The sequence below is a fragment of the Hesperophylax consimilis genome, chromosome 12 (genome assembly GCF_061612785.1).
Source record: "Hesperophylax consimilis isolate HC1 chromosome 12, BYU_Hcon_1.0, whole genome shotgun sequence".
NCBI classification, from domain to species: Eukaryota; Metazoa; Arthropoda; class Insecta; order Trichoptera; family Limnephilidae; genus Hesperophylax; species Hesperophylax consimilis.
The window spans coordinates 29,966,863-29,994,119 of record NC_142847.1 but is presented as its reverse complement, the minus strand read 5'-3'; the positions used below and the strand labels follow the sequence as shown (position 1 = coordinate 29,994,119).

The 27,257-nt window shown below is 33.8% G+C and overlaps 1 protein-coding gene across 1 annotated transcript; it reads right to left on the bottom strand.

The window, feature by feature from the left end:
• Nucleotides 1-1,808: 1,808 nt before the first annotated feature.
• On the bottom strand, nucleotides 1,809-27,212 carry asun (integrator complex subunit 13 asun). The gene is made up of 14 exons (XM_089637836.1): nucleotides 26,890-27,212; nucleotides 26,709-26,783; nucleotides 23,367-23,530; nucleotides 20,544-20,651; nucleotides 19,595-19,685; nucleotides 17,437-17,562; nucleotides 16,930-17,076; nucleotides 13,857-14,014; nucleotides 12,382-12,525; nucleotides 11,180-11,336; nucleotides 9,679-9,818; nucleotides 8,690-8,829; nucleotides 4,451-4,625; nucleotides 1,809-3,058 (listed from the first exon to the last, which is right to left on the bottom strand). Exons 1-14 carry the CDS (start codon nucleotides 27,103-27,105, stop codon nucleotides 2,899-2,901), a joined length of 2,001 nt encoding a protein of 666 aa, XP_089493962.1. The 5' UTR covers nucleotides 27,106-27,212; the 3' UTR covers nucleotides 1,809-2,898.
• Between the last annotated feature and the right edge of the window lie 45 nt (nucleotides 27,213-27,257).

The window sequence follows — 27,257 nt, the reverse complement described above, 5'->3', positions numbered from 1 at the left end:
AATATTATCGGTTACAATAAATAAATATGTATATGAAAAGAACGTGCCGAGAGGATTGTAATGATTGGTGTATTATTACGGTTTTGTTTTTATATATATGTATTGGTATACCGACAACCGAATGGAAGTAATTCAGACAAAGACGTGGCCGAGGTCAGACCTGATCCTGTGTCGGATGTGTTGCATTCCAGTTTATATTTGCAGTTGAGCCTGTTTGGTAATGGAGGCGGGCCCGTTGAATTCTGCGGTCGGCCTCCAGACACTAATCACTAATTATTGCCTTTTAAATGTAGTTGATAACGTAACGTAAAGAACAGTGTGAAGAGCGGTGTCAAGGATGGATGGATGGATGGAGGAAGTCGTTTAGATTACCGACTGAACCCGTTAGATTTTACGTCGAGTGAATGCTATTTTTTTATATTTTACCATGGAAAGAGAGTCCGTTTGCTGTGAAAAGCCGAAATATATTGAATTTAAATGTGTGACAATTTAATAGAGAATTAACACAAAATGTTACAACCGTTCATACTACTAGCCGTCTTACATAAGTAGGATTACAAAAATATGGCCTTAATAATAATTCTGCAGGGGGCGCCGGAAATCTTCCGTTCGCCCCACCCGTTGTGGGACAAACCCAACAAACAAACAAACCAACAAAACAAACAAAACATGTGCTGTGGCGCAACCAATTTTAGTCTTATTGGAAATATAAACTACATACTTTTACACAAGTCTTTCATTTATTTATCCCATCCTTCCTACTCAATACAATACAGGAACTTTACCAAAGTCTTCATACACTTCTCTAGCGGAGCTGCCAATTACCGGTTCACCTTCCGAGGGTAGACTGCCGCCGCCCATCAACCAGTAAAGAAACTTTTGGGATGGCTTTTGAAGCACATTGTGCTACCTCTAAAGCCAGATTTGCTGAGGCAAAAGTACCTATCCTTCTGCCATCCCTGGACACGCCAAACTCCTCAACTTCTTTCCCTTAAGGATCTGAATGTTTTCAACTGAACCGTCAGGCGTTCACTTGTTCGTTTACTGCGACGAGTAAATTACAAAATATTAAATGTTAAACTAAATACTGGAACAAAGTAATTCGATTTAGAAACCAGCTGAACTTTTTCACCCGATTTGGGATTTCCTATTATGGTTATTATTACGAAGCGAGGAATTTGTGCGCCATTGTAAAAAGGACTAATTCATAAACAGATTTTATTTTTGAAGACAAACAGTAATAATACTACAAGCGAGTTGCCGGTAGACTGAAAGGGACACGCCAACCCCCTGCTCCGCGCATTTCTTTTGTTCCCTTCACTGTAATGTGCAGCTCTGTATGTTTGATTTGTATTAGCAGGTACCATAGGTTGTAGTTTCTTCTTTAACAAACCGAGAATCGGTGGTTAACGGGAACCATTTAAATAGTTGCCAAGTGTAAATTTGATGATTAGGGTTCAAACAACTATTCGGATTTCCTTTTCTTATTATATATAACTCTTGACAAGCCAAGATGCCAAACAAAACGTCTGTATCCAAGTGGGTCTTCTGATGACCCCATGCATTTTTCTGTCTTATGGGCTTTTAAACTATGAAAATCCCAATTATTAATGGTAACTTATGTATTTGCGCAGAAATTCGTAAAATACTAAAAAATGATGTCAAGTATTTAAACTAATATAAGGAGGATAGTAGTTTTGGGTACTACCTACTCCCCCACTTGGCTGCAGGATAGTTAATGGAGAAAGGATACTTAGGATAATGGGAGTTGGTACCCGGAAAAAAAATTCTATTATTTTATGGTTTTTTATATAAAAATATTTACAGAAAGAATTCCAAGTCTTTTATCTCGTACATACTTCTAAGTAAAGTAGAAAAGTATGAAAGGTAATAAACTGCTTTTAACATTATGAACACTGATCTATTACACATTTCAACGGAAAATCTAATACATTTTATAAGATTACAACAAAAATAAATACTATTAAACTGTTGGTATCCTCAGATTAGTCGTTGACGGACCGAACACTCGAAACCAATAGAAAATTCTGGTCAAAACCTTCCAATTAATTGGTCATAATTAATAGTCAACGGAGTTATAGGATTGTCATAGGTCTATCAATCACTTATGTTGTGCTTGCTGGTGATAAAATATGATTTGTGCCTTTCAGGATATGTGTAAAACAAAAAGAGTGATCGATAATTCCATCAAATCATGCACTCCATCATCACACTCCTGCCATTGACAGATTAAAAAGGTAAAATCAGGATTTTATTTGGTAATACAAAATAATGAAATTTAGTTCCTGAGGTCACTGCGGGCAATCTATCGGTAATGGCACTATAAGTAATTACAATGTACATTAGTATTGTCTGCCGAAAAGATTGAAAGTTCCTAGCTCAATTTGACGAGATTAGTACATTTTCTTTCATGAAAGAATAACAATATATTTTTTTGACAAAATGTCATAACTCTAACATAACCTTTGTCAAATTTTTCATTAGTACTTCAGTATAACGCTTAGGTTGAGTATTCATCAAATGGCCAATCAGCGCCATTTTGTCATTTGAAAAGTTCCATTTGAAGATCAAATCAAGTCCAAATTGTGATCAGCTGACAAGATACTACCCATGACAGTCGTACTTTTCTGCTGATCAAAAATTGTTCAAAACAAAATGGCGCTGATTGGCGGTTTGCTGACAATGATAGATTTGAACTTCTGTGAAACACCCCTAACCTTTCTGGTTCAAAATCAAATATCACGTGAAACCACTGTTTAAGTTTTTCCAGTTTGATATCACATCTTTCGAATGATAGTATTACTTGTCTATCGATTGATACAGCAGCTAAATCAGGCTGATAGCGCCCCGCTGTTTGATCTTCTCTGGGTGGTGTTGTCACGCCTCTGTCTGCATGGGGGGCTGGTCGTCCCCCGCACGGTGCTGCGAGGGGTAGAGGGGGGCCACCCCTGACGGATGCGCCAGGCGCCCTGCAAAGTCCATGCGGCGCAGGGGCCCTCGTGACGTATCACCGCCCACAAACAAGTCCAGAACAGATCTGAAAAGTCATTTATTTCAGTGTTTCTACATTTTTCAATATTGTTATCATAAATGCAGGGTTTACAAAATCCAAGCGTCACAAATTTGAAATGAAACTTAACAACTCAATTTTAAATACAACTCTGTTGCAAAGGCGTACACAAAGTCATATATGAAGATTGTGGCAAAAGTACTGTTGTAACTTGAATACATTCACACATCACAAACACTTACATAATGATTTATGTTTGCTTGGAGGAAACTTTTTAGCACTGGGTTGTTTCGGTGAATTTGAACAATTTTCAAATTTAAAAATTAATTTTCAAGTTCTGTGAAAGATTTTCAAGTTGTTATTATTTGAGTCGTGTAATTTCTATACCCGCTATATCAACTTTCATTGATTTGGAGAAAACCGCAAAAAACTGTCACATCTCTAGCGTACATAAATAAATCCATTACAATTTTTTATATAATGAATTGGAGTAATAAAATTTCGAAAAGCATTTATTTTTCTATATATGTCTAGCAATAATTAAGTAATTTCGATAAATAAAATGGATATAGCGGATTTTGATACTCACTTCGTGATTTTGAAAGTCAACTGAGCCGACATGGCGGGTTTAGAAACTCACGCGTAGATCATTTTGACACACGAGCGTGGCGTCAGAGCGGCGGCCATATTGTATTTTGGCAAAATAACTGCTTGTGATTCGTTGAATCCGATATAGCGGGTTTTGATAGTAACTTTCTGTATGATATAGCGGATTTGGTTTCTCACTCGCGGTTTTAACATGGTTTTTGGTTGCGATAAGGAGGGTTTTGAAACTCAATTTTAGGCTCCTCTTGTTGCTCGCAAAAATGTGAACAAGATGTCATACTCAGATCATTTTGTCAAAAAATCGGATATAGCGGGTATAGAAATTATAGGATTCATTTCATTTCTGTGAAGCAACTAGCCTATAATGATATAATAACAGAACTTGAATAGGACTTTCACAGAACCCGAAAACAATGTTGAAATTTGATGAATTGTTCAAATTCTCCGAAACAGTCAATTGTTAGTTTGTTCAATCGATCTATGAATATGATATTTTTTTAAAGTAAATATGTAGTTGACTGATTAAATTTTAAATGATAAAGTCTACAGTAGGTTCAATCTAAAATAATATGTCTAACTGCATAAATTATCTGTTTGAAAAATTATCTCAAAAAATCTCATACGGTTGGCGATAGATAGATAGATTCTCGCTGGCTGGAAGCAAATTTGCAAAACAAAAGATAAAAAGCAATGCTTCTTGCAATCTTTTGACTGCGATAAAAAGTGCATTTTTGCTTTAAAGTTTGTTTGTGTCTAAAAAAACTTGGTCGATGGTACGCCTCGTTTAACCCTATAAAATGAATGTTTGGTCACCTGGGTGTGGTGTAGATGGAGGTGTGCGCCAGGACGGCCTGCTGGGCGAGGGGCAGGGCCAGAGGAGGTGCGGGGGCGGAGCTGCCCGAGGCGGGGGGTGACATGGGGCTGTCGGTGGTGGCGCGGATGACGGAGGCGCGCACGCCACTGTCACTGCCGCTGCCGGCACTGGCTCCTGAAATAAATAGTCCACTTGATAATTGTCTGAGCGTAGTAAAGTCCTGTTTTAACTCCCCACATATTTACTGCGTACTACATATTATGCTTTGATCCACTCCCACCTGAGTTCCCATCTGGTTAGTATCTGAGTCACCATTACCAAGAAACAAATATATGAAATACAAGTTATCCAAAATAGAGCCGTAAGAAATATATATTTATTTATTATTCATTCTCCCTGTCGGGCTTTTACAGAGGAAATTTACAATTTATGTATTTAAGAGTAACATAATAAATGGATAATAGCAACTATATACAAAAAAAAAATAAAAATCAAATGCTAATACTAAGAATGTAAATAAAGCAAAGTTTCAAATTTAAAGTAAGTATGTACATTTGTTCATGCTTACAATTATTCATTTTTGTTGCAAACCAGTAAGACTGAAAACAGGAAAATAATATACTCGTAAGGTATATAAAAAATAAATATGATATACTGATATGTATTATAAAACAGAAGTATAAAAAAAGAAGAAAAATAATAATCTGTTGAATCTATAGAAAAAAAAAAAAAACTAATAAGTAATGGCAAAATTCCAACGCTATAATTAAAATCGAATTTAAATAATAGTACTTGAAATGGTAAAATAAATAACATCTACATACCACGGGATACACAAGTCAAAGATATGTACTCTCAGACACGAATACTTGCTTTTACTGCCATTCCACAAATAATTCAACAGTCCTCACACACCAAAACCAATCCAGCTTTTAATTCTGACATACACCACGACAAAACACAATCACAAAATCAAATACACTTATCGTCATCTACTCACATTTTGAAATTAACTCCTTATAATAAATTGCATCACCAATACTCAATACAACGTATTACCTAGTAACCTAAAACATCCAGTAACGAACAAAAAATATTGGCAAAAGCCGTTAAAGGATATTTCCTCACCAGTTTTATTAACCAGTGACGCAATCTTTCTTTGGAACTCTCCTTCTGTATATATTTTTTAATGTATTTATGAAATATTTTTCAATTAACTGTGTTAAGTCTGTCTAGTCCGATATAAAATCTATGTACACTCTTCATTGAATTCCGTTTTAAAGTTGTACTCTTAGGACGGGTTGTTTCGTAGAATTTGAACAATTCTTCAAATTTCAAAGTTAATTTTCAAGTTCTGTGAACGATTTTTTCAAGTTCTGTTATTATTTAAGTTCTGTCAAGCAACTAGCCTATAATGATGTATGTAATAACATAACTTAAATAGGACTTTCACAGAACCCGAAAATGAACATTGACTACCAGTACCTAGTCCTTAGGACGGGTTATTTCGGAGGATTTCAACAATTCATCAAATTTCAACGTTCATTTTCTGGTTCTGTGAAGGTTCTATCGAAGTTTTGTTATTATTTCAGTTTTATGAAGCAACTGGCCAATAATGAAATAATATTAGAACACGAACCTTCACAGAACTTGAAAATCAACTTTTGAATTTGATGAATTGTTCAAATTCTGTGAAACAACCTGTCCTTACATATGTAAAAATAATTTACTTTTAATTGTATATTGTTATTATTATCACATAAAAAATTTTTAAACTCAACCATTTGGCATTTCATCTGTCGACTCTCGACTCATGTTAATGCCTTCATCTCCTCAAAAAGACACTCAACACAGCATCCCCAAAGATGCACAGGGCCTCCTGTGTGACCTATAAGACATTATCCATCGGCAGCTATCCCTGTATGTGGATGTCGCCAGGGCAAGCCCTGGATATCGCATATTTACTAAAACAGCTAGGTACTAGATTTCAGCAAAAAATCAAGGAACAAGCCCAATCTCGGCTATGAGCATAAGTTTAAGAGTGGGTTATAGGGCAGAGTGGTGATTTGCTGGAAAACGGCTCTCTAAAACGGCTTAATACTACCTTTCGTATGTCATTCTCAGACTTCATATTCTTTGTTACCAATTAATGGACTATTATTTTTCAGTCTGCCTATTTTTTTTTGTAGTTGTTGTAGGCATTCGACCATAAAAAATAAAAACATTGATACACCATACAACCCACTTTTAAAACTTGGATGTATGATTATCGCGTTAATAACGGCTTTACACTATATTTTTAATTTAAAATATGTATATAATACACACATCTGTAGAAGTACGGCCTCTTATTATCGTTATGCTATCTGTGGATATTAACAATTAAATAAATACTTCATCTTGCACCAAATTTTCAACGCATTTCACAGTTTTTTACTTATTCCGGGATGGAAGCCCCCGGTGATGGCGGTGAAACTATAGGCTCCCTGTTTTACGGCGTATATATTTCGAAAATGCCATCAAAATGTTTCATTAATGGGTCTAAAAGTAGAATACCGACTCACTTAAAGAATTGCAATAATCTTATGAAGCTACAAAAACAGTAAGTACTCACAAATTCTCTTTTTTCATGTAAATTTGACGTATTGTATTTTTTCAAGTGTCATATTTTTTAAAAGTTGTAAAATACAACATTTAATATGCGTTCCTTTTCCTAACGGTTAGCACTAACGTCATGTTGTTTACTGGCGGCATCTTTATGCAAGTGTGTGTGAGAGAATTCATTGTCTTTACGCGCTCTGACTACTAAGTGGGAGAGTGAACGTTTTTTCATAGGGCACGTTTGGTAATTGAACCAAAAATTACCAATATTATTTTTCTCTTTGTAGATCAATATTATGATTTATCCATGGCAGCCCGAAAAAATACTCCAAACAAGGTATGCTTCAAGTAACGAATAAATGAAAAAAGATTATTGTTTAGTTGTACTAAATAACACAGAATAATTTAACAAATATATAAATAAAAAAATAAAATTTCTTTTATTTCTCGAGGTCAATTTATTAATGATGTTATTAATATGTATAGATATTCTATCAAATATAAAATTAAGAAATTTACCAAATAAATCCACCTTCGATTTTCTCGAAAACGAAAGCTCAAATAAAAAAAGTCATAACCCAAAATTGACAATAAATGAAAGGTTATTCACAAGTTATCCCTTTATAGGACAACTTTTTTTAAAACGATACGCCCTTAATGGTTTTATTTATGTATTCTATATTCATTTTGATGAACAGAAAAAAACTTTTTTTTGCTTAGCTTTTTTGAAATTTTCGATTTTCCAGCGGGTTTTTTTCTGACCGGTGTCCATTTAAAAAAATGATATAAAATTATTGTTTTCATTACAAAACGACAGGTTGGTAAGGAAAAATGTACTTTTATTTATTTGCGTTACAGGGGAATAACTGCTTTGATAATTTTATGGAGAAACTGACCAGGACGCGATTTTCGTAAATTTACTCAACATGTGAGAACTTTGGGCGGTTGGTTCGATTCAAGACCTCTGTGCGTTACCTCAGAATGATTACAACCCAAGGGCTTATAACTTGTAAACATAAAGAAATATAAACCTTAATTTTGCAGGTCTCAAAACTATCCGTTTTTAGCTTATGAGCTACGAGTTTCCGAACACCGTGTAAAACAAACTATATGTATCGGAAATGTTCCTCAACACTAATGACAACAGCAAGTGAATGATGAAACATTTATAAAAAATGTCAAATTAAATGCTTTACCAAAATAGTAGGTTCTACAAATAAGTCATACTTTTTTACTAAGTTGTTTGTTTTACTTAATATTTCGCATTCATATTATAAGTTCATTGCTTTGCGACAAACGCACATGTGACGTTATATTTTAACAAGTTCATTAATGTACAACTACCGCCCTCTAGTGACAAAAAAATGAAGACATTTTGACAGTTTGCGAAATTTCGCTATCATATAACAAGCGCTTAACTGTTATTGCACATCATTCAAACGTTGTTTGTCGACGCATCTGAATACAAAACTGGAAAGTTTTTGCTTTCCCTGTAAAATTTGGTAAAACTCACATAGCCAGTCTTGCAAGCGAAATGACGATTTGTGATCCATGAAGTTTCACTAAGCACATACATTTAGTGACGGGATAGATCGCGTTGAAAAGGTTAAGTGATGTTAGTGAGAGTGAATAATGACCTGAGTCAGTGGTGGAGCGGCAGTCCTTCAGGCAGTGCAGCACGGCCCGGTGTCCCGGGGAGCTTTGGTGGCCCCGCACCAGGGTCTCCAGCTCTCCCCACACCTGGCGCCATTGCTCCTCACGCCTAACACCTTTACTCCTACATTACAATAACAAAATATTTTATTAAATGAGAAAAAATTAGATAGAAACCTTAAGTAGGATTAAGAGCGGGCTCTGAAACCGTCATTTACAGCCATTAGGTATTTTAGGAACCCGTCTCCTTGCACATTCTCATACGACTGCAGAGCGATATATCGAAATCAAAACGAGCGTGCTCTCGCAACTTCTGTTGGCGGAATGCAATCATATTTCACGCGGCGAATAATATTCCATACATTTTTAGTATAATAATAATAATAAATGTTTTATTATCTTAATTTTTTTTAATAAATGAATATAATGATATCTTCAGAGGGATCTCCCGTGCTGAGGATTTCATGAATATGTTATTCAAATTTAGTAATATGAATAATATGAAGTATATTATTAGGTACACATACAGTAGAACCCCGTTAATTCAAAATCCACGGGACATCAAATTAATAAATTACCACGTAATTCGAAATTTTAAGAAAAAAAGTATATATTTTTGTAGTACTGTTTTCTGTTATCATGTTACATATTACCTCCCGAAGTTACTACACTTTGACCCCGGGACACCCTGTATATTTTTTGTAGTACTGTTTTCTGCTATCAGGTTTAAGTATATATTTTTGTAAAACAATTTTAATGTTGTTTTTTTTTTTTACTTCTTTTTATATAACTCTTGTACTCTTTTAATATGGCAGACAAGTGCAATGCACCAGCCACTCTGTTCGGCTAAAAAAACATTATTTTTTATTAAAAACAACTGGAGGAAAACAGCAGAACACTGGCAGGAGTGGAGATGTTTGCTGAAGACGGCTAAGACTCTAAGCGAATGGCAAAAGATTAAAGGATTGGTTACCTGTGCCCCTGATTGGGTATAGCGAGGGGTTCGTGCCGGGCCTCCAGCCCCACCAGGTTGAACACCACCTGCTTGCACTGCACCACCTCCTCCTCTGACAGAGTCTCCTTCACCATCAGCCGAGGCAGCGGGTCTATGTACTGAAACAAATACATATTAATACAGTACTATCTCACTACAATCTGAAACCCCAAAATCTGGACAAGTGTCCAATTAGTGGAAGTGGTGGATTATAGTACATACATACAAAATATATAACCACTACAGCATATACATATTACCACTACAGCAAACAAACTTAGAAAATTCATTTACTTTTTTAGACAAACTCGCAACTTTCTCAACCTAAACCAGCTCAAAACAATCTACTATGCACTTTGTTAATCTTTAATAGAGTATGGTATCATAGCATGGGGTGGAGCAAACACTGCCGCCATTGATCCAATTTCTAAAGCTCAAAAACTTATAATAAAGATTATCCTCAAACTACTGATCAGAAGAAGCTCGGATGAAATCTTTAGGAAAATCTGTGTTATGGACATTAGGTAACTTTATGCCAAAAACATACTAGCATACCTCTTCAAACACAAAACCACTTTTGACAATGTCCAAACTGCTCGTGATACTAGAACTAAAGGACATAATCTCTTAAAAAAACCCTTGCGCTAAAACAACTTTTGTCCAAAGAAATTTTAGATATTTTGCAACAAATTTTTTTTTAATATATAAAACAGACACCAAGTCTTGGATCATCAGCCAAGACAGATCCAAGATCAAAAATTTTATAAAAACCCCTTCATAAGTATGTACTCCAACTAGATGCTGATTAACCAATTTATCATTTATTATTTATTATCATTTTCACATTGTCATTTAATGTAATGAAATCTTATATGTATCAAATAATATGTAAACACTAATTTGTGTAACCAATACGTCTGTCTCAACACAGGTATAGTCTAGTGAGACAGACATCGTAAAACACCTGTAAAAAAAACTTTATATTGATAATAAAATTTAAAAAAATATTCATAAAAACAGGTGTCATATTTCAGACTCCATTTTTTAAACTTCTAACAAAAAAAAACACATGTGGCGGACTATTGTACTTGACATACGAATACTGGCAAATTATAGAGCTTGATTTTGTTCAGCTAGTCTATAGCGGATTATAGTAGTTGTTGATAATCAAGTTGCGGATTACTGAGACAGTACTTACTGTATTGTAAATTATTTTTTAACTGATTTGAGACCAAGAATTTCAAGATAGCCATCAAAATTTTACATTTTGACTTTAAATTTGAGTTCAGCTCCCACTAACCTCCCTCGTAAATCGGTAATAATTACTGTAAGACAATCAAACTCCAAACCATACACAGAATGTATACACTATGTTTGCAAGGAAAACAGTTTTTTTTTTTAAATATTAGAGATGGCAGCACATCCGTTTGTAGCTAGCACATGGAGCGATTGTGTGCGAGTATTATTTCAGATTGGTTACCTCGCAGATGTAAGAGTTGAAGAGCAGTGTGGAAGAAAGGGTCAAGGGCCAGCAGAGCGTGTGGCGAGCAAGGCGCGTGCGGGAGCGCCCCAGCGCTCCGGGCCCCCGCAGCGGGGCCAGCTTGTTCTGCTGCATCACCACACCAAAGTCCTTTATTCTACAACAACAAAAACAAACAAATTATTACATATACTATGAGAGATGCTAACGAAATTCATCAAAAACACATACACTTACCCAAAGGATTTTATCCAGTGATTCCTGAGAATATTTGGAGTTAAAAACATAGATGTCATTTGACTGTCCGATGATATACTTTTTCAATTAAAAAGAAAAAATATATTTTTCCATCACACCTCGTTAGGGTACAGTCTATAGTCAGTAATACGCACTCCATCTCTTTCCAGCAGTACGGTAACAGACGAGTAAAGAGCGCATATCACATGATCCGTCACGATGCAGCAACAATGTGATCAGTGGCGATGCGTGTCATCAAATATCATCAAACAGCAAAATCAGGATTTTTATTCCAAATATGTTCGGGAATCGTTGGTTAAAATCCTTTTTGTACATGCTGTTACACCTGTATAATTATGTTTTTACATAATTTGAGACAGCCAGCTGGTGTGATGCTGCAATTATTGTTTTACACAGCAAAAGGAGTGCAAGTAGAATTTTTAATGTCATTTAAGTAACTAACCACAACGCTGTCTCTTTGCTTCATTCACATTCATGCACCTCTTCTGTTGAATGAATTATTTGATTCACTTGGTCACTTGGGGCTTTCCCGACTTCTTCTACTATTCACTTTCACATCACCATGTTTTATTCTCCAGCACTGTCTTTGTTCATTCGCTCCACATGTCCAAACCATTTAAGCATCCCTTTCTTTCCGGATCTCCCCTTTTGTAACACGGCAAAACATGGTTTCATCCTTCCTCTGCAAGTTCCATGCCTCACTGCAATACGTCAGGATTGGAATCAGCTCTAATATGAAGATTTTTGGTTTTTCTTTTATATACTCAAAATATTATTATTAAATTTACAAACAACAGTTTATACACAAGTTCTGCTGTGTAATTATTACCACGCGTGATAGCTGTTTCGCCCTCCGAAGGCATTAATCAAAAAACAACTAAAAATTCTACAAATTAAAGTTGATTCATTGAATAAATGATCACACAATGTAAAATAAATAATACCTGTAGTCGGTGACACGTCCCCCGGGGCCTTCGGACACGCTGGGCGGGTCTTCCAGGGCGGAGCGCCCCGACCCCAACCCGTGAATGAAGATCTCCCCTCCGTGGGCAGCCAACACATGGGACATAACCTTACCACCGCCTTTCCTGAAAAACACATATAAATAAATTGAAATTGGGACAACTCTGCCAGGCAGGACAATATCACTGTATAAAAATAAAACTAACCGTAAATAGCAGTAGACCTCTCCTCCAAAAAAGTATGTTATTTAACCACTCAAAACATTAGAACGTCAAAAGACGTAAATATGATAATAGCGGTCAAGACATTAGAACGTCTTTTCACGTAAACGCGCGAGATTTTACAAAAATTGATTTATTTCCATCACTAGTATACGGATTGCCATGATTTAAAAAACAGAGTATCGATAATGAATAACGCTACGCGTCTGTATTCAAGAATATCTATGGAACGTAGAAGTGCATTATCTAAGCCGATTGAATCTGTCATCTTGTTCGTTCATAATTTATTGCGTTTCTAAATAATTTATTAAAAATATTTTAGTTTGGACGGTTAATATTTTGTGGTGACTAATAGTTTTTAATTATATTTCTTCAATATATAAAGTGTTATTTCTTTATGATACTTAGAAAAAAGTACATTTTTCACGGCTTTGATATAATGGTAAGCGATTCTTACATATTTTTGACGTTTTCATAAAATGTATATTTAGAAACGCAAATATTTACGTATAACAACACAATGCGATAGTGGATTTCATAATCTTTCCAAAACATTTTTTAGAATAAGGCTACGTTTCCCAAAACGTGAGTTATGAAGCTTTTAGCAAAACTCGTAAATAACACAAAAATTATCACGTTTTGACAGTTCTCAAAGGAACACATAGTAAATAAATGTCTTTGTCTGAGAGGTAAATCAAAATTAAAATACCTACCTTCCTAGTAATAAACCATAATATTATATATTTTATTTTTTGAAGTTTTTTTTAATTTCAAAAAGGAATTATACAATTCGTCCAAAGAAATGTCACTATCTTAATGAACATTATTTTATCAAACATTCTTCAGGCAGGTAGTTACCATAACCATAATATTGAAAAAATGCTAATAAGAAAGTTCAAATAAACGCGACGATTTCACATTTGAAAAAGAATCTTTATGAACCATTAAAATGGCCACTATCTTGAAACAGAACATACAAATAAATTTACAGACAGACGAAATGCAAAACGGTTGATTTAAAACAGGACTTCACTACACTCATCTGAAGGCGATTTTATTTCCAATGGTTATATTCAACCGTTGACAGAGTTTTTTTTCGAATTGTCGACAACGCCAAGTACTACAGGATGGAAGATAGGAGAGCACCATAGATAATAAGTTTGCAGGTAGGAGTACAGGCGAATACCGCATACCAGGACTCTTTAAGGGTTGAAGCCGATTGTTACGCAACTCACCGGGGCATCTCTAGCATGACGGACCTCCCGTTGAGGAGGAAGTTGACCAGACAGGCGGAGGGCCGTGAGGCCACGTCCAGCGGGGTGACGCGATGCAGCGGCCCGCAAGCGCCCCACTCGCCCCAGCTTCCTCTGGGGGTGCACCAACGCAGAGTAACCTAAACCACAACAAAGTATTGATTGTATAAATAAACCATTCTTATTAACTACATGTCAGAAACTGGTGTCGTCAAAAGGTGCACTGACAAATTGTTTTTGAATATATAATATTATATATTCAAAATATATTTTCAATGAAATAGTTTTATAAATTCACAAAACTATTTCAATGACAATATATTATATATTCAAAAAAAAATATTTGGTGCTATTACACTAATAATTACTATTGTTTTGGTGAAATTAACAATCTTATCATGCAATATTTTGGATGAAAAACTAAGTTTCGCCAATCATATCCACCAAATTGTAAACAAAGGCATGAAAACACTAGGCTTCGTATTAAGAACAACTAAAAACTTTAACTCCATACAAGCCATTAAACTGTTATACATATCTCTATTCTCGATCCAAGTTAAGAACGTCCTGCTGGCGCACTAAATTAGGTTTTTTCTGCGCATACCACCCCCCCCCGCCACGTTCCTTCACCATCGCTCGGCTGCGATTCCTGTCTCCACTCACAATTCAGTATGTCCTTGGCTTTCGTTCTAAGTGCCCGCACTTAGAGAAATTAACCCTTTCAGACTCTGCGATAAAATGGATGTTCAGCCGATATGTCCAAATTCATTATCACCAATTACGAAAAACAAAAAAGGACAGGTACACATTATATATGTGTTATTTGTATGATTATTCGATTTGCAACAATGCATTTTTATAATTCAAGGATATAGACAGGTAATATATATATAAAATTTGTGAATATTGGTGTTGAACGGTTTTATTTACTGTGTGGTCAATGGTTAAACAGCATGTCGAAGTAAACAATAAATCCTTCAAAATAAGTGAAGCAAGACGACTCATGCAAGAAGGTATCGTAAAAGTTACGCCAGAGCATTGGAGTAACTTTGTTCGACATATTATTGGTATCGAAAAATTTTGGAATATCGATCACATTGTTGATGAACTCGAGGACAATAATAATAATTCGTTAGCTTTTGACATTTCAAATGAATCATCTGAGGAAAATTAATACATTTTTTTGTAATGGAAATGATGATATTTTCAACTTTGGATTGATCTCTTAGCCGATTTGATAAATCTGATGCCAAATGAAGTACAATGTATATTGTAATACTATCATCATCATTATTTGAATATACAAAATGTTTAAATTTTTTGTCGGTAGACAAATAAAATAATATAATTAATTTATTAATTATGTGGGTCTGAATGTGTTAACGCTCGTCCTTGTAGAAGTGGGGAGAAGGGGAGGAGACATGCGCGTCCACGGGTTGTTCTAATGTTGGACCGAGAATAGTTAGAAGCATAATTGAATACAACTCAGTAGTTTGGTCTCCCTCTTACAAAATTCACATTAATAACATTGAGCGAATACAAAAAAAATTTCTACATTTTATAAATTTTAAATTGAGTATCACACTAGAAGACGTACAATATCATTTCTTATTAAATACTCTAAAAATACACACATTGGAAGACAGGTGTAAAATAAACGACTTTTTTTATTCAAGATTCTAAACTCTAAATTCGTCTGTTGAGAACTTCTGCAACTCATAAACATACGAATACCTACAATAACAACACGACAAAATACACTATTCCACTGCAACACACATAAGCGCAATTACATTGCGAACTCTCCAATACAACGGTTTCACACTATGGGAAACCAATACTTAGATGATGTCGATATATTTAATATTAACTTTGCGAATTTTGTGGATTACGTAAAAGACTTATTTCAACACTATTCCTAAATGGAAGTTATATTTTTGTAAACCAGTCAAATCGCTGTATTTTTTAATTTATGTTCTTGTTATTTTTAATTTTGTTTCTTGCATATACATATTATTTTTTAATGTAATTTTATTTTTATTATTTATTTCTTATGTTTCAAAAATGTCATTAAAATTGTACCACCTACATGTAAAAGCCCTCTGGGCATTAAATAAATAAATATAATTAAATATATATATTTGAGCTGATAGTGGTTGAGTTTACAAATGCGTCAGGTTTTCACCCAGGTGTCATGTCATCATTGCACAAGCAACATTTTCCATTTAAAATGATGTTAGTGGAAGTTTTTCAAATATTATCGGGTTATTCATAACATTACTCAGGAATGTATGTCTTTCTTTAAAAAAAGAAATAATATGTGTTCAATCCGCCTCTCGGTTATCCGCAAACTACCATAATCCGCCGTTATTATTTATTTATTTTAGCTGAAAGTATAAAATCAAGCTCTATAATTCGCCAGTATTCGTATGACGATTTCAGTAGTCTGCGGCGTGCCTAGAATCGAGTGCCAAGCTCTGTACCCTGAGGGGTTGGGTTATCTTACTCTTATCAAATAATCTAGAATATTAATAATTCGCCCAACTCCAGTCAAATATCGGCAGTATTTACTTGTATTGGCCAGGAATTCTGGCCGCTAGAGGCGCTAGTGTAGCATGGCATAATATCCATTAAAATGTGTGAAAGTAAACCAAGCTGCCAACTCGTGCCGCGAGGAGACGCTAGTATAACATACTGTCATCAGAATGTATGGGAAATGTCAGAAGTTAATAGTTATTAACTATTTCGCTCTTACACACTAAATTACCATACCGCTGTCTAGCTTGCTCTCGCTGACCATTTTACCAGTCACCGGAATTCATTGTTGTTGTTTTAGAATATTTCAGTTAGTTCTCTGTATATTCTAGCAACTTTTGCAACTGTTTTAATTTTGAGCATAATTTGTGTGCACTATACTGCTTTAATCTGGTTGGGTATTTTGGCTTCAAATCCAAATTTAAATTTTGTATGAAAAAGGCGGTGCAGTCATTCTTCTTAAGCGCCATCTGATATTCTTCACTAAACTGTGCCATAAAAATAATAATTAATAACTGACTGTTTCGTAATCTGTGTCGGGGTCCTGTCGTGCCTTATCAGGCGGGGCAACGGAGGCGGGAGGGCGCTGGGAGATGTCGGCGTGCGCCGCTGCTCCGTGCAAGATCTCTACGTCGTAGTTGGCGCTTGAGCTGGCGTTCTGCTCTTCCTAGAAAATTATAATAAAATTACGAGTGTAATAAGAGTGGTAGTTACTTCAGTATCGTCCTGGTGTAAGACCACCATTCAGAAACGAAATATTGTTTAAAATTGCTTTAGCCATTATTTTTTTTTATGCATAGCACAAAGAGTAACAAATTAATATAAGCAATAATTACTCACCTGAAATATCAATACAAATTGAAAATAAAAAGGAGGACTATATTAACGGTACTCCAACACAAACCATCCACAACCCGAAGCAACGCAGGGTACACGACAGCTAGTCTTTGATTAAATTATTAGGTATTAGATATGTATATTAGTTATTACGTAATGAATTAACAATTATTGTCTTGTTCAATGTTACCTTCATAGGAATACCGGTAACGGTGGTACTGGCGAGGTTGTAGTGTGGCATCAGCAGCCTCAGGAGACGGGCGGCCAGGCGCCCTGCTCCCACACTGTGAATCTCCACTGACATGTATGTGCTAACCTAAAATAACAACAAAATACCACATTCAAATGTGTTTCCTCAATAAATGCTACCACATTCACTTAAAATTACTTTCACAGTGATGTTTACATAATATAAACAACCAAACTTATTGACCCTCCCACTGCCAACGGGGGTAATCAAAACTCTGAAAGTACTACCCTCCACTTATCAGCAATTGTATTCCTACAAAACATATAAACTTACGACCGTTGTTCCCAACTTTTAGATCGATCAATCTGAGTCTCCAATCAGCTAAGCCATTTATTCAGTAACGCTCGATTCGCCTGTTTCCAAACATCTTTATCGTTGATAATCTTAAGTGGCCCACTTTCATAGACAATAAAATGACATCAAAGTAAAAACTTTCAATGTTAAATTAATATTGATGAGTTAATATTTTACTTATTATTAATACAGATAATTTTTTTTTATGTACCGTAATACATAAAATGACTTTTTATATTTTTTTACAAAAGCATGTAAATATTTAAAAAAATAAAGCATAAACATAAGAGTAAAAGAGCATCTCTGATGTTTAAATAGTAACACATTTTCAGAATTCGCGAACCATTTAATAGAAACTAATCACTCATTTGATAATAATTCTGGAGCTATAATATTACATAAAAATGGAATCGGAATTAGGTTAAACAATTTAGAAGCCCTCGAAATTAAAAAAGCCGTTAATAATAATGCCAACACAATTATTACAATTATTAAATTATTACCATTCGTTATTTTGGCTACTGGCATTATACCTAGCTCTCTCATTAAAAATTTTGGCGTATTAGAATCTACCAAAAAATTTATATATAAAAATGCAAAAATCGGTCATTTTAAATACATGTAGGATAACGAAAGATTTTTTAAATATTTATGTAGAGGGATCGTTAGGATTTATAGGCCCTGTTAGGAGTTCTACCGAGCCAAACCCTTTGATATGAAAATATCTGGAGTCATTGAATTATTTTCCCATTTGATTTCTGGTGAGTTGACGTGTTGTTCTTGTATTGTTTTGTATTTATTTTGCTTACATAATGCACTTGCATAATATTGATGAACTAGATGATCATTTGTGGAAAAGTGTGTGGAAGGGTTTAGTTTTTCTTATGGGGAAGATTTAACCTGGACGTAAAATCGGAAAAAATAACTAATAGTCCCATTTTAAATTTATTCCGATAACCTCCGCTGAAAGAGTTTACTCCCACCTCTTACCTACCCATCCTATAATATTTTGTCTCCCTCTATTCCATCCTCTATAATATTCTTGTCTCTCTATTCTATTTGATGGTAACATGAAACTAAGCAACTTGGACAAAATAAAAAAACAAAAAGTAGTAAGAACTTCACGCAGAATGGGAAAATTAATATTATGGAATTTACAACATCATCCGGCATTCGAAACAGCATTTTTGACAATCGATTGTTGTCATCCAATGTTTTGGCTGTCACTGCCTGTGTAACTCGATATTATCATGCATTACGTTCGTATCTTCACTGTCCATATTAATTTGATACTAAAAATATTAATAAAATTGGCAATATGCAATACGAAAAAGAATGCGTCAACCAAATGACGTTCGACATTTTGCGGTCATTTTTAACTCTGTTGACACTTTTTATAACTAACCCTTTTACTGAGCCAGAGGTTAATCCAGCTGTTTGGTTCCTCTAGCTTGGTAGGAGAGTTGCATTGGGAAAAGCGTAATTGTGCATTTGAGGAATGTTGAGCCAAAATTTCCGTTCAACAGTTGATCAGTAGGATTGGGAACAACAGCCGTTACTCTTATAATGATAAAATGCGTGGGGTATCTCAGTGACCCCTCATGGTCATAAGTCTTGTTTTCATCTTGGCATGTTGAAGGATAATATGCATAATGTACGATATTAAACTTCAATGTGTAATTAAGATTTAATTTCAGGTGACGAAGAAGCACTTGTGGATAACAGCTTTCAGCGAGAAGGGCATTTAAGTTTTAAAAAAAAGTAAATAAAATTAAAATTTTGGTTCCCAAATAATTATATTTACCTCTCTTATAGGCTGGCTGCTTACTTGTGACTCCAAATTGGCTGGGAACACATTTATGATTACCAAATGGCAGTGATTTATCCGGATCATTCTAGAAATTAATCATTAAATTCTAGAAATTAATCATTTAAAAAAAATACATGTTGTGTATTCAAACACTAGCTTGTACCTTAGAAAAGCCACAGGTTAAATGAACTGAAAGTAAAAATTACATTTAATAATGCAGGTAGGTAAATCATCTTCATTCTTAAAAGGCATGAAATTTCATGAATCACATATGTGACAGCCGCCGAAGAATCACACATTATTTACTGTGTTTTGGTAAATCATTTTATGAGAATATTACAAATTATGAGTATAAAATTTTTATTTTAGTTATTTTGTAAAAACCATGGATAAAATTACTCAATTATAAATAGAATTGCAATATTTTACAAAAAAAAATTGAAAAGCGAAGCACCACTTTCATTTATAAACTTCCAAGACTTAATTAGTTTTATGAATTTGTAACTATGTATTCATTTTTATCGTCTCCTGTAAAGTTTGCATTTTGTGGCTTGAAGGGTTTTACCATAAATAAACCACTCACTAGATCGATATCTTCGAGGTTTTTGTATGAAACAAATTGGTCCTAAACAACCATAGATATGCCAATATATAGACAGTAAAATTTTCATTCGGAGCCTACTTATTGTACTATACACCAATGAAAAACTCTGAAAGTTTATTCCATAGACTTTTAGAGTTTTTCATTTGTGGATATAGTTAGGCAATCATATGACATCACAATATTTCGGTTCCAATTTTTGATCGGAGTTATACCGCCCTGGGTTTTATCAAACCACAGTAGATATGCAACATTCCCATAAGGTTAACAAGTATTTGAAAATTTCCAATTAGTTTCCATTAATGTTTTTCACAATAAAATCATAAAGCTTAGAATACTCACGGAGTAATTTGTGTTTTGTTCTGCTGCAGCAAAACAGTTTGTACAATATCAACGAGGCTTCTCATTGACGCATCATCTCGGGCGCTTGTCACACAGATGATTCGACATCTATAAAAACAAATAAACAAATAAAAACCACCTTCCATTCACTACACTTAGGGGTAAACGTAATGTGCGTTATAATCTAAGCATTCATACATGTCGTTAATTTAATTATTTTATGAAAAAACACTGACACAATATTGTATTTGTATGCCTTTCTTGAGAGAATTGATGTTTTATACAGACAAAACTATTTATTCATATTCATATTGCGTATGTAAGGGCACAAATAAATAATTCTTAATATTTTAATAGTCTTAATATTTTAAAGTATAACTTGTAAAAAGTGTACTACATACATAAAATAATTAAAATAACTCCATCTACGAACGTTTAGATTATAACATATGTTACGTTTAATCTAAAAAAGTTTTTACACTGGGTTTTAAGTTCTACAGATTATTATGTTAAATGTATATAGTACACAGTATATAGGAAAATGGAAGATTTATTATTTTATTAATATAGTTATTAGATAAATTATTATGAATACATATATAGTAATGTGAAAATATATATATAACTGATGTTATTTAAAAAAATTATTTAGTTATTAACACTTTTTCTAATTTCAATTTTTTTCTTTTTTTAAAATTAATATTATCTAAAAAAATTATTTTCACATTAACCCATTGGCCTCAAACGACGCCATCCTGGCGGGTCTGGTGTCGTCGGCTTAAAAACGAAAAAGGGATACATTATTGACATCTGTGTTTAAAATTTTAAATGCCAATCGCTCTGTAGATAATTAAGCATTCATTTCGTAGTAATTGGCAGGACTCCGTTGGTACAGTTTTTTCCTGATATTTACGATTGAAATTTTGTTATATTTCAGCGTCATTGAATTTTTTTTTAAATAGCGTGTGGTTCGGGAATTGACAAGCTTGTTCGTAAAATGCGTGGTGGGCGGCTAACATCAGCCCAAATTGAAATAAAATATATTATGGTCATAAGTATGATTAATGTAAAACTTTTCTTAATCTAATTATAAAAAAAAAGAAAAAAAAATGGGTTTTATGAAAAAAAATATTTTTATATCCTCGTTTAATCATATTATTATTATTTTTTAAAAAACTGCATATATTTTTTGCATACCTTAATTCAATGAACGAGTAAATTTAAAAAAATTGTTTCGTTTGTATGTTTAGTTTAAAAGTTATGTAAGATTTAGTACACCACTGCAGATTAAAAACTTCGGTACAAAACAATTCGGAGGCCAATGGGTTAATACCTACATTCATAATAATTTATTTATTATTATTTAGTCATCTTAATACATCTTACATCCTTGATTCTGTTGTGTTCATTTATAAAAGTTTTTTTCACATAAATATAATAACTAGCTATATAAAAATAATTTTATGTAATTATTTTTTTATACCTGTAATATTTTTTCTGAATTTATTTGTCTATTCTTATTAATTTTCATCATATGTTTATGAGGATGAAGAATTGGTTTTGAAACAAGTAATTTATTTTGATTAAATAGTGGTGCACACAAACATTCTTACTAAAAAAATTGGTGAAAATTTTAATCAATTGATAAACGACCGTGTATGTAAAACCTTACTAAATGATAAGTAAAATAGAAACTGACATAAAATTGTTCATGAAGATTACATTGCTTATCCAGTCATAGGGGGTTGATTATCCATTGTATAAACTTGAAATGATAATAATTTCTCATTGAATTTCGGAATTTTTCCAAGGTATTTTATTTGTTCTATATACATATATATATAACTCTTCATATTGAAAATGTCATAAAATCGAATACCATTTTAGAAACTAGATAAAATTACCTATTAGATTTTTGTATTCGAAATATACTTTAATACTTAAAACGTTCAATATTTTAATTTTAAAAATGATAAAATTTAAAGAAAAAGGCTTTCCACAAACATTTTTGATCAAAACGTTGCAAAATTTCAAAGAATACAAAGTTAAAAAAATACAGTCATTTTATTTAGGGAGTTTGCAAGAAAAATGTCACCTCACTTATCATCTCGTTCATGCAAAAAAAAATGGTTACCAACAAGTGCACTGGAAGTTCTTATAAAAATATACACCATAAAATTCAATTTGAATACTGCTATAACCGTTTTAACCTAACTTTATGATATAACATGAAAATAGATTTCACAAATGCTATTATTATATAATTATTTGTCTAAAAATAACACAAATAAGTTGTAAATGTGTTGTATTACACGAATATCTGTGAAGATTTTCAAGAAGACATAAAAACAGCTGTCAACCGCGGCTTTCACGCTTGAATAATATTATAATGCGCATGCATGAAGTCGCAAAAAAACATTGTTGCAAAATTTAAAAAACAGAGTTAAACATATTTTTTTACTGATACCAACTCGAATCTTAACTTTCAAATTTTTTGTACAGTGTGTAACAAAAACACTGTTTAACGAAAGTGGTTTTTCTTTAGTAAAGTTGAAAGTGATTTATTTTATTTAAATTAATATGATGCCACACAGTGAACATGCAATTATTTAAGAAATCATATTATTATTTTTTATTCATGCACAATTAGTGGGTAGAGTATGCACAAAGGTTTGAAAAGTCGAGGATTCCAAACAGAATGAATATTACCATGTTATATCAAAATCGGTTAACAGAATTGTACTAGATTGAAAATGTAAAATTTTATAGCTAAATAAATATTTAAAAAAAAATTAACTGTTTAATTAACTTTGATTGTATTACCTGTTTAGCGTCTGGGGCTCCTTGTGTTGTCGTGCCTGCTGTTGGGGTGAGGGCTCCGCCAATGCCTCCACAGCGGCTCGCAGCCCCGGCACCACAGAAGGGCCCCCGGGTCCGTTGGAGTTTACCGAACCCGGTACCCCCATGAGGCACATGGCATTTAGTATCTGCATAGAAAATATTTTATTTTTTAACGAGTACTTATTTAGGTTTATAACCCCTCAGGCTGATTGGGACGCACATGTCAAGGACATGTATTCAATTTCCCGTATCCTTCCAATCACAGTCCTTCCGAAACATGAAATCACGACCACTGTCCTACAAATTACCCAACAATCAACCCACACTAACATCAAGCTACTTTACAATCAAGACATCCACAACCACAATACTCAGAATAACAACAAAATCCGCATTCCTCTAACACACTACAAAATTTGGGATAAAATCTCTTGACTATATTGCCTACACACTCTATAACTCTCTTTCAGATATGTATAAAAGCAGCCAGCATATACAAAAAATTCAAAGTAAGGCTTTAAAAGACTATTTCTTAAAAACATATAAAAACGAAAATAAGTAATTCTTGTCGTGTTGTATTTTATCTTGTTTCTTTCTGTCTCCTTTCCTATCCCCTGTATTTGTAATCAAGCATAATCTATTTTTACCAATGTATTAGTTGGTAAGTACCTTCTTGTAAATTCCTACCTTGGCTTTGTGCTTATGTGTATATTCCTGTCTGTTTCTTCTTGTTTGTTCTACTTAACGTCCCTTTTACTATTTTTGTAATGTTTTGAATGTGAAACTCATAATTTTGATTATTTTTCTATGTTCGTACTGTTTTGCATGTGAAACTTATAATTTTGATATGAAAATACCAATGTAAAATTGTACCTATTAACTCCCACCTATGTATTGTAAGTTCCTCTTGTCCTGCAATGAGTTTTGTAACTCATCAGGATTGCTCTAGCAAGAAAAAAAAAAAAAAGAAAAAAAATTGTTTGGTTTTGTGAACAAACAGTTAATACTGGTAGAGTCAATTTGTTCGTTTTTGGGAACAGCTCATTGTGTTCTCATAGAAATTGTTTTGTCTCCCTTACTGTTGTAGTGAGAAATATGATCTAAACAATGTTAGAAAGAGAAAACACTTAAGAATATCATAGTATATAATAACACAGAATTAAAATGTGCACTCCCGTGAAACTGAAGGTTTCGACTGCAATATGAAAAAAATTTATGATTTTTGTGTTTTTTTTATAAATAATTTTTATATGTAACGATAAAAAGGTTAGGTGGCAGTAATGTTCATAATATATTTATCTAATAAAATATGTGTTTTTTTTGTTATTAGTAATTTCAGTTCAGTGTTTAGACGAAAAAACGGTGGGCCATTTTTATATTTGATTTCTATATTTTTATATATCAAAAATTATATGTTTATTTTTAATAATAGAACTTGAAAGGCCTGAAGGGTTAACCTCTTGCGTGCTGCCATTGCCAATAGACAAAATAAAATAAAATTATTTCTCTGCACTATTTTGGAGAAAGATCTTCATCGACTACACCCTATTTTTATCAACATATAAACACATTTTCCGGTAAAATCATCAAAAATGGAGTATATTTTACGAAAATAGAATCAGCTGACGGATGGAAAAAATTTAATGTCGGCACATTTAGAATTATTATATTACCAGTGAATTTTTTGGTTCAAGTTGTAAATTTCGCTAATTGTTGAGACAGACTGAATAAATTATTATGCAAGTACCTTATCAAATTCATGGAAAAAATTAATCTTGATTGAAAATTTGTCGCATTTGTTTATTTTTCTCTTATGGTATGTTTTAATTAGGGTTGGCACAGCTTTTCAGCCTTTATGAACTGCACGAAGTATTACCAACCATTACAGAGATGGTAAAATACAAATATAGTCACTCTGTAGATAAACACTTATAATATTTAAAAGCGTAAGGACGGGAATACATGTCCGATTTTTCCATCCGATAGACCAGGGGTTCCCAACCCCGGGCCCGCGGGCGCCATGGAGCCCGCGGAACGATTCGTATGTGCCCGCCACTATTCGATAGTGAAATAATTTTTTCAAATACATTAATTGAAAATGTGAATTATTTTTATTTATTTGTTAGAGTTTGAATTTTTTGAGTGCCTAGGTTTATTAAATACGTTTGTATGTGTGCGATATTGTATGTATGAGTGGTTCCTTTGCTGACAGTACTTGTCGCAACCTGTCTAGCGGCGAGCTAGACTGCACTCTTCACTTTAGCCTGGAACGGAGAGTTCTATTTGCACATCACTCCTTGTACACGCAGAAAACCCGAAGTGAACGAAGTGAAGTGAACTGAGCCGAAGGCGCCAAAACACATGGCACATGACTCTACCAGCTCTGTTTGTCAGTGAAAGCAATAAGCATGGCTCCGACAGTCAAACTGACAGTAGTCACATGCTCGTACTGTCCAGATCGGTTCGGCGATCATCGGCTCACTTCGGGTTTTCGGCGTGTACAAGGAGTGATGTGCAAATAGCATTCCCCGCCTGGAACCGTGTTGTTGTCATTTTGATTGCGATTGCTGCCCCGAGTTTGTCGATTAAAAATAGGAGGTGCCCGCCACCCTACCGATATTTTAGAATGTGCTCTAGAGTACAAAAAGGTTGGGAACCCCTGCGATGGACTATCAGATAGGACGGCCGACATGGAAAGGGTGCCTCTAATTGTGTGAGGGCGCGCACTGCCAATTTTTTAAATTCACGTACGACTTTTTCTTCTGAATCGTAAGTTTACAAATGGATATTGAAACCTAACTACTAATCAGTGCAGTACAAAAGTAACAATGCACGTATTGTGTATGCAATAATATCATTATTCAATTTACAAAAAAAAATGTTTTGCTGTTTAATTATTTTTACACATGATATTATTTTATGGCGAAACAAATATTTATTTGTAAATTGAATAATAATATTATTGAATAGGTATATAAAATATAACTTTAAATTAAAATGGAGTTCTAAAAATTAAACTTGATAACAATGTATCAATGCCTATCTAACGTAGGGGTTAAGGTACTACCATAAAGGTAATAGGACTAGGCCTGGGAGGATGTCTATAAATAAATAAATTGCGCCACAGATTATATTTTGTTCAGATTGTAGTTTTTCGCTAGACAGATCGGAAACGACTGAGACCACAAAAAATCGGTCACGAGAATCGGACTTGTATTCGGTTCGTCCGATCCGATAATCTGATGGCGTTAATCATTTACGAATTGAAATTCGGGTTTATAAAATATAATTGGTAACAATACGAAATTGAACACTTAAACTTACGTGTGTTAAATTTTGTTGTACGGGATTCCATGTATTTAAAATGTGCGCAGCCGTATCACTGACAACAAATCTCACCTAAAATAACAAAAGGCAAGGAAATAATTTAAAGATAGTGTTATTTGTATAACCAAAGATGTATTAGATAAAATGGTATAATCAAATTGGGTTATAAATTAAATACCAGTTTTCCCTGAGGGAAAAGATCCCAAACTATTCGACAATATTCTACAGCGGCTTCCACGCTGCAGGTCCAGAGAGATTTAGATATTGGCGGCAAAGGAACATATCCTGGACCCCTTGACTTGGACAAATCAAATTCTATGTGGTTCTCTGACGAAATTCCAAAATATGGTGTATGATCCAAGACAAACACGGTCTTATGACTCGATGGTAACATGGTTAGTTAATACGAGACGCCTGAATATATTATAAAAATGTCATTGAACAGAAATATAAATAGAATAATATTTTTACGAGATCGAACGAACTACAACTTTGCGCGAAACGTCAAAACTCAAAACACCGGTGGATTCCATAGACAAATATACA

What these genes read in the sequence shown, in the direction of transcription:
- asun (XM_089637836.1), bottom strand. Translation starts at nt 27,105, where the DNA reads ATGTTACCATCGAGTCATAAGACCGTGTTTGTCTTGGATCATACACCA. An exon ending in TCAACTCTTACATCTGCGAG is followed by an intron (nt 9,819 to 11,179) that starts GTAACCAATCTG and finishes TATTTGTTTCAG; the next exon opens with TACATAGACCCGCTGCCTCG. An exon ending in CCGCTCCACCACTGACTCAG is followed by an intron (nt 4,626 to 8,689) that starts GTCATTATTCAC and finishes TATTTATTTCAG; the next exon opens with GAGCCAGTGCCGGCAGCGGC.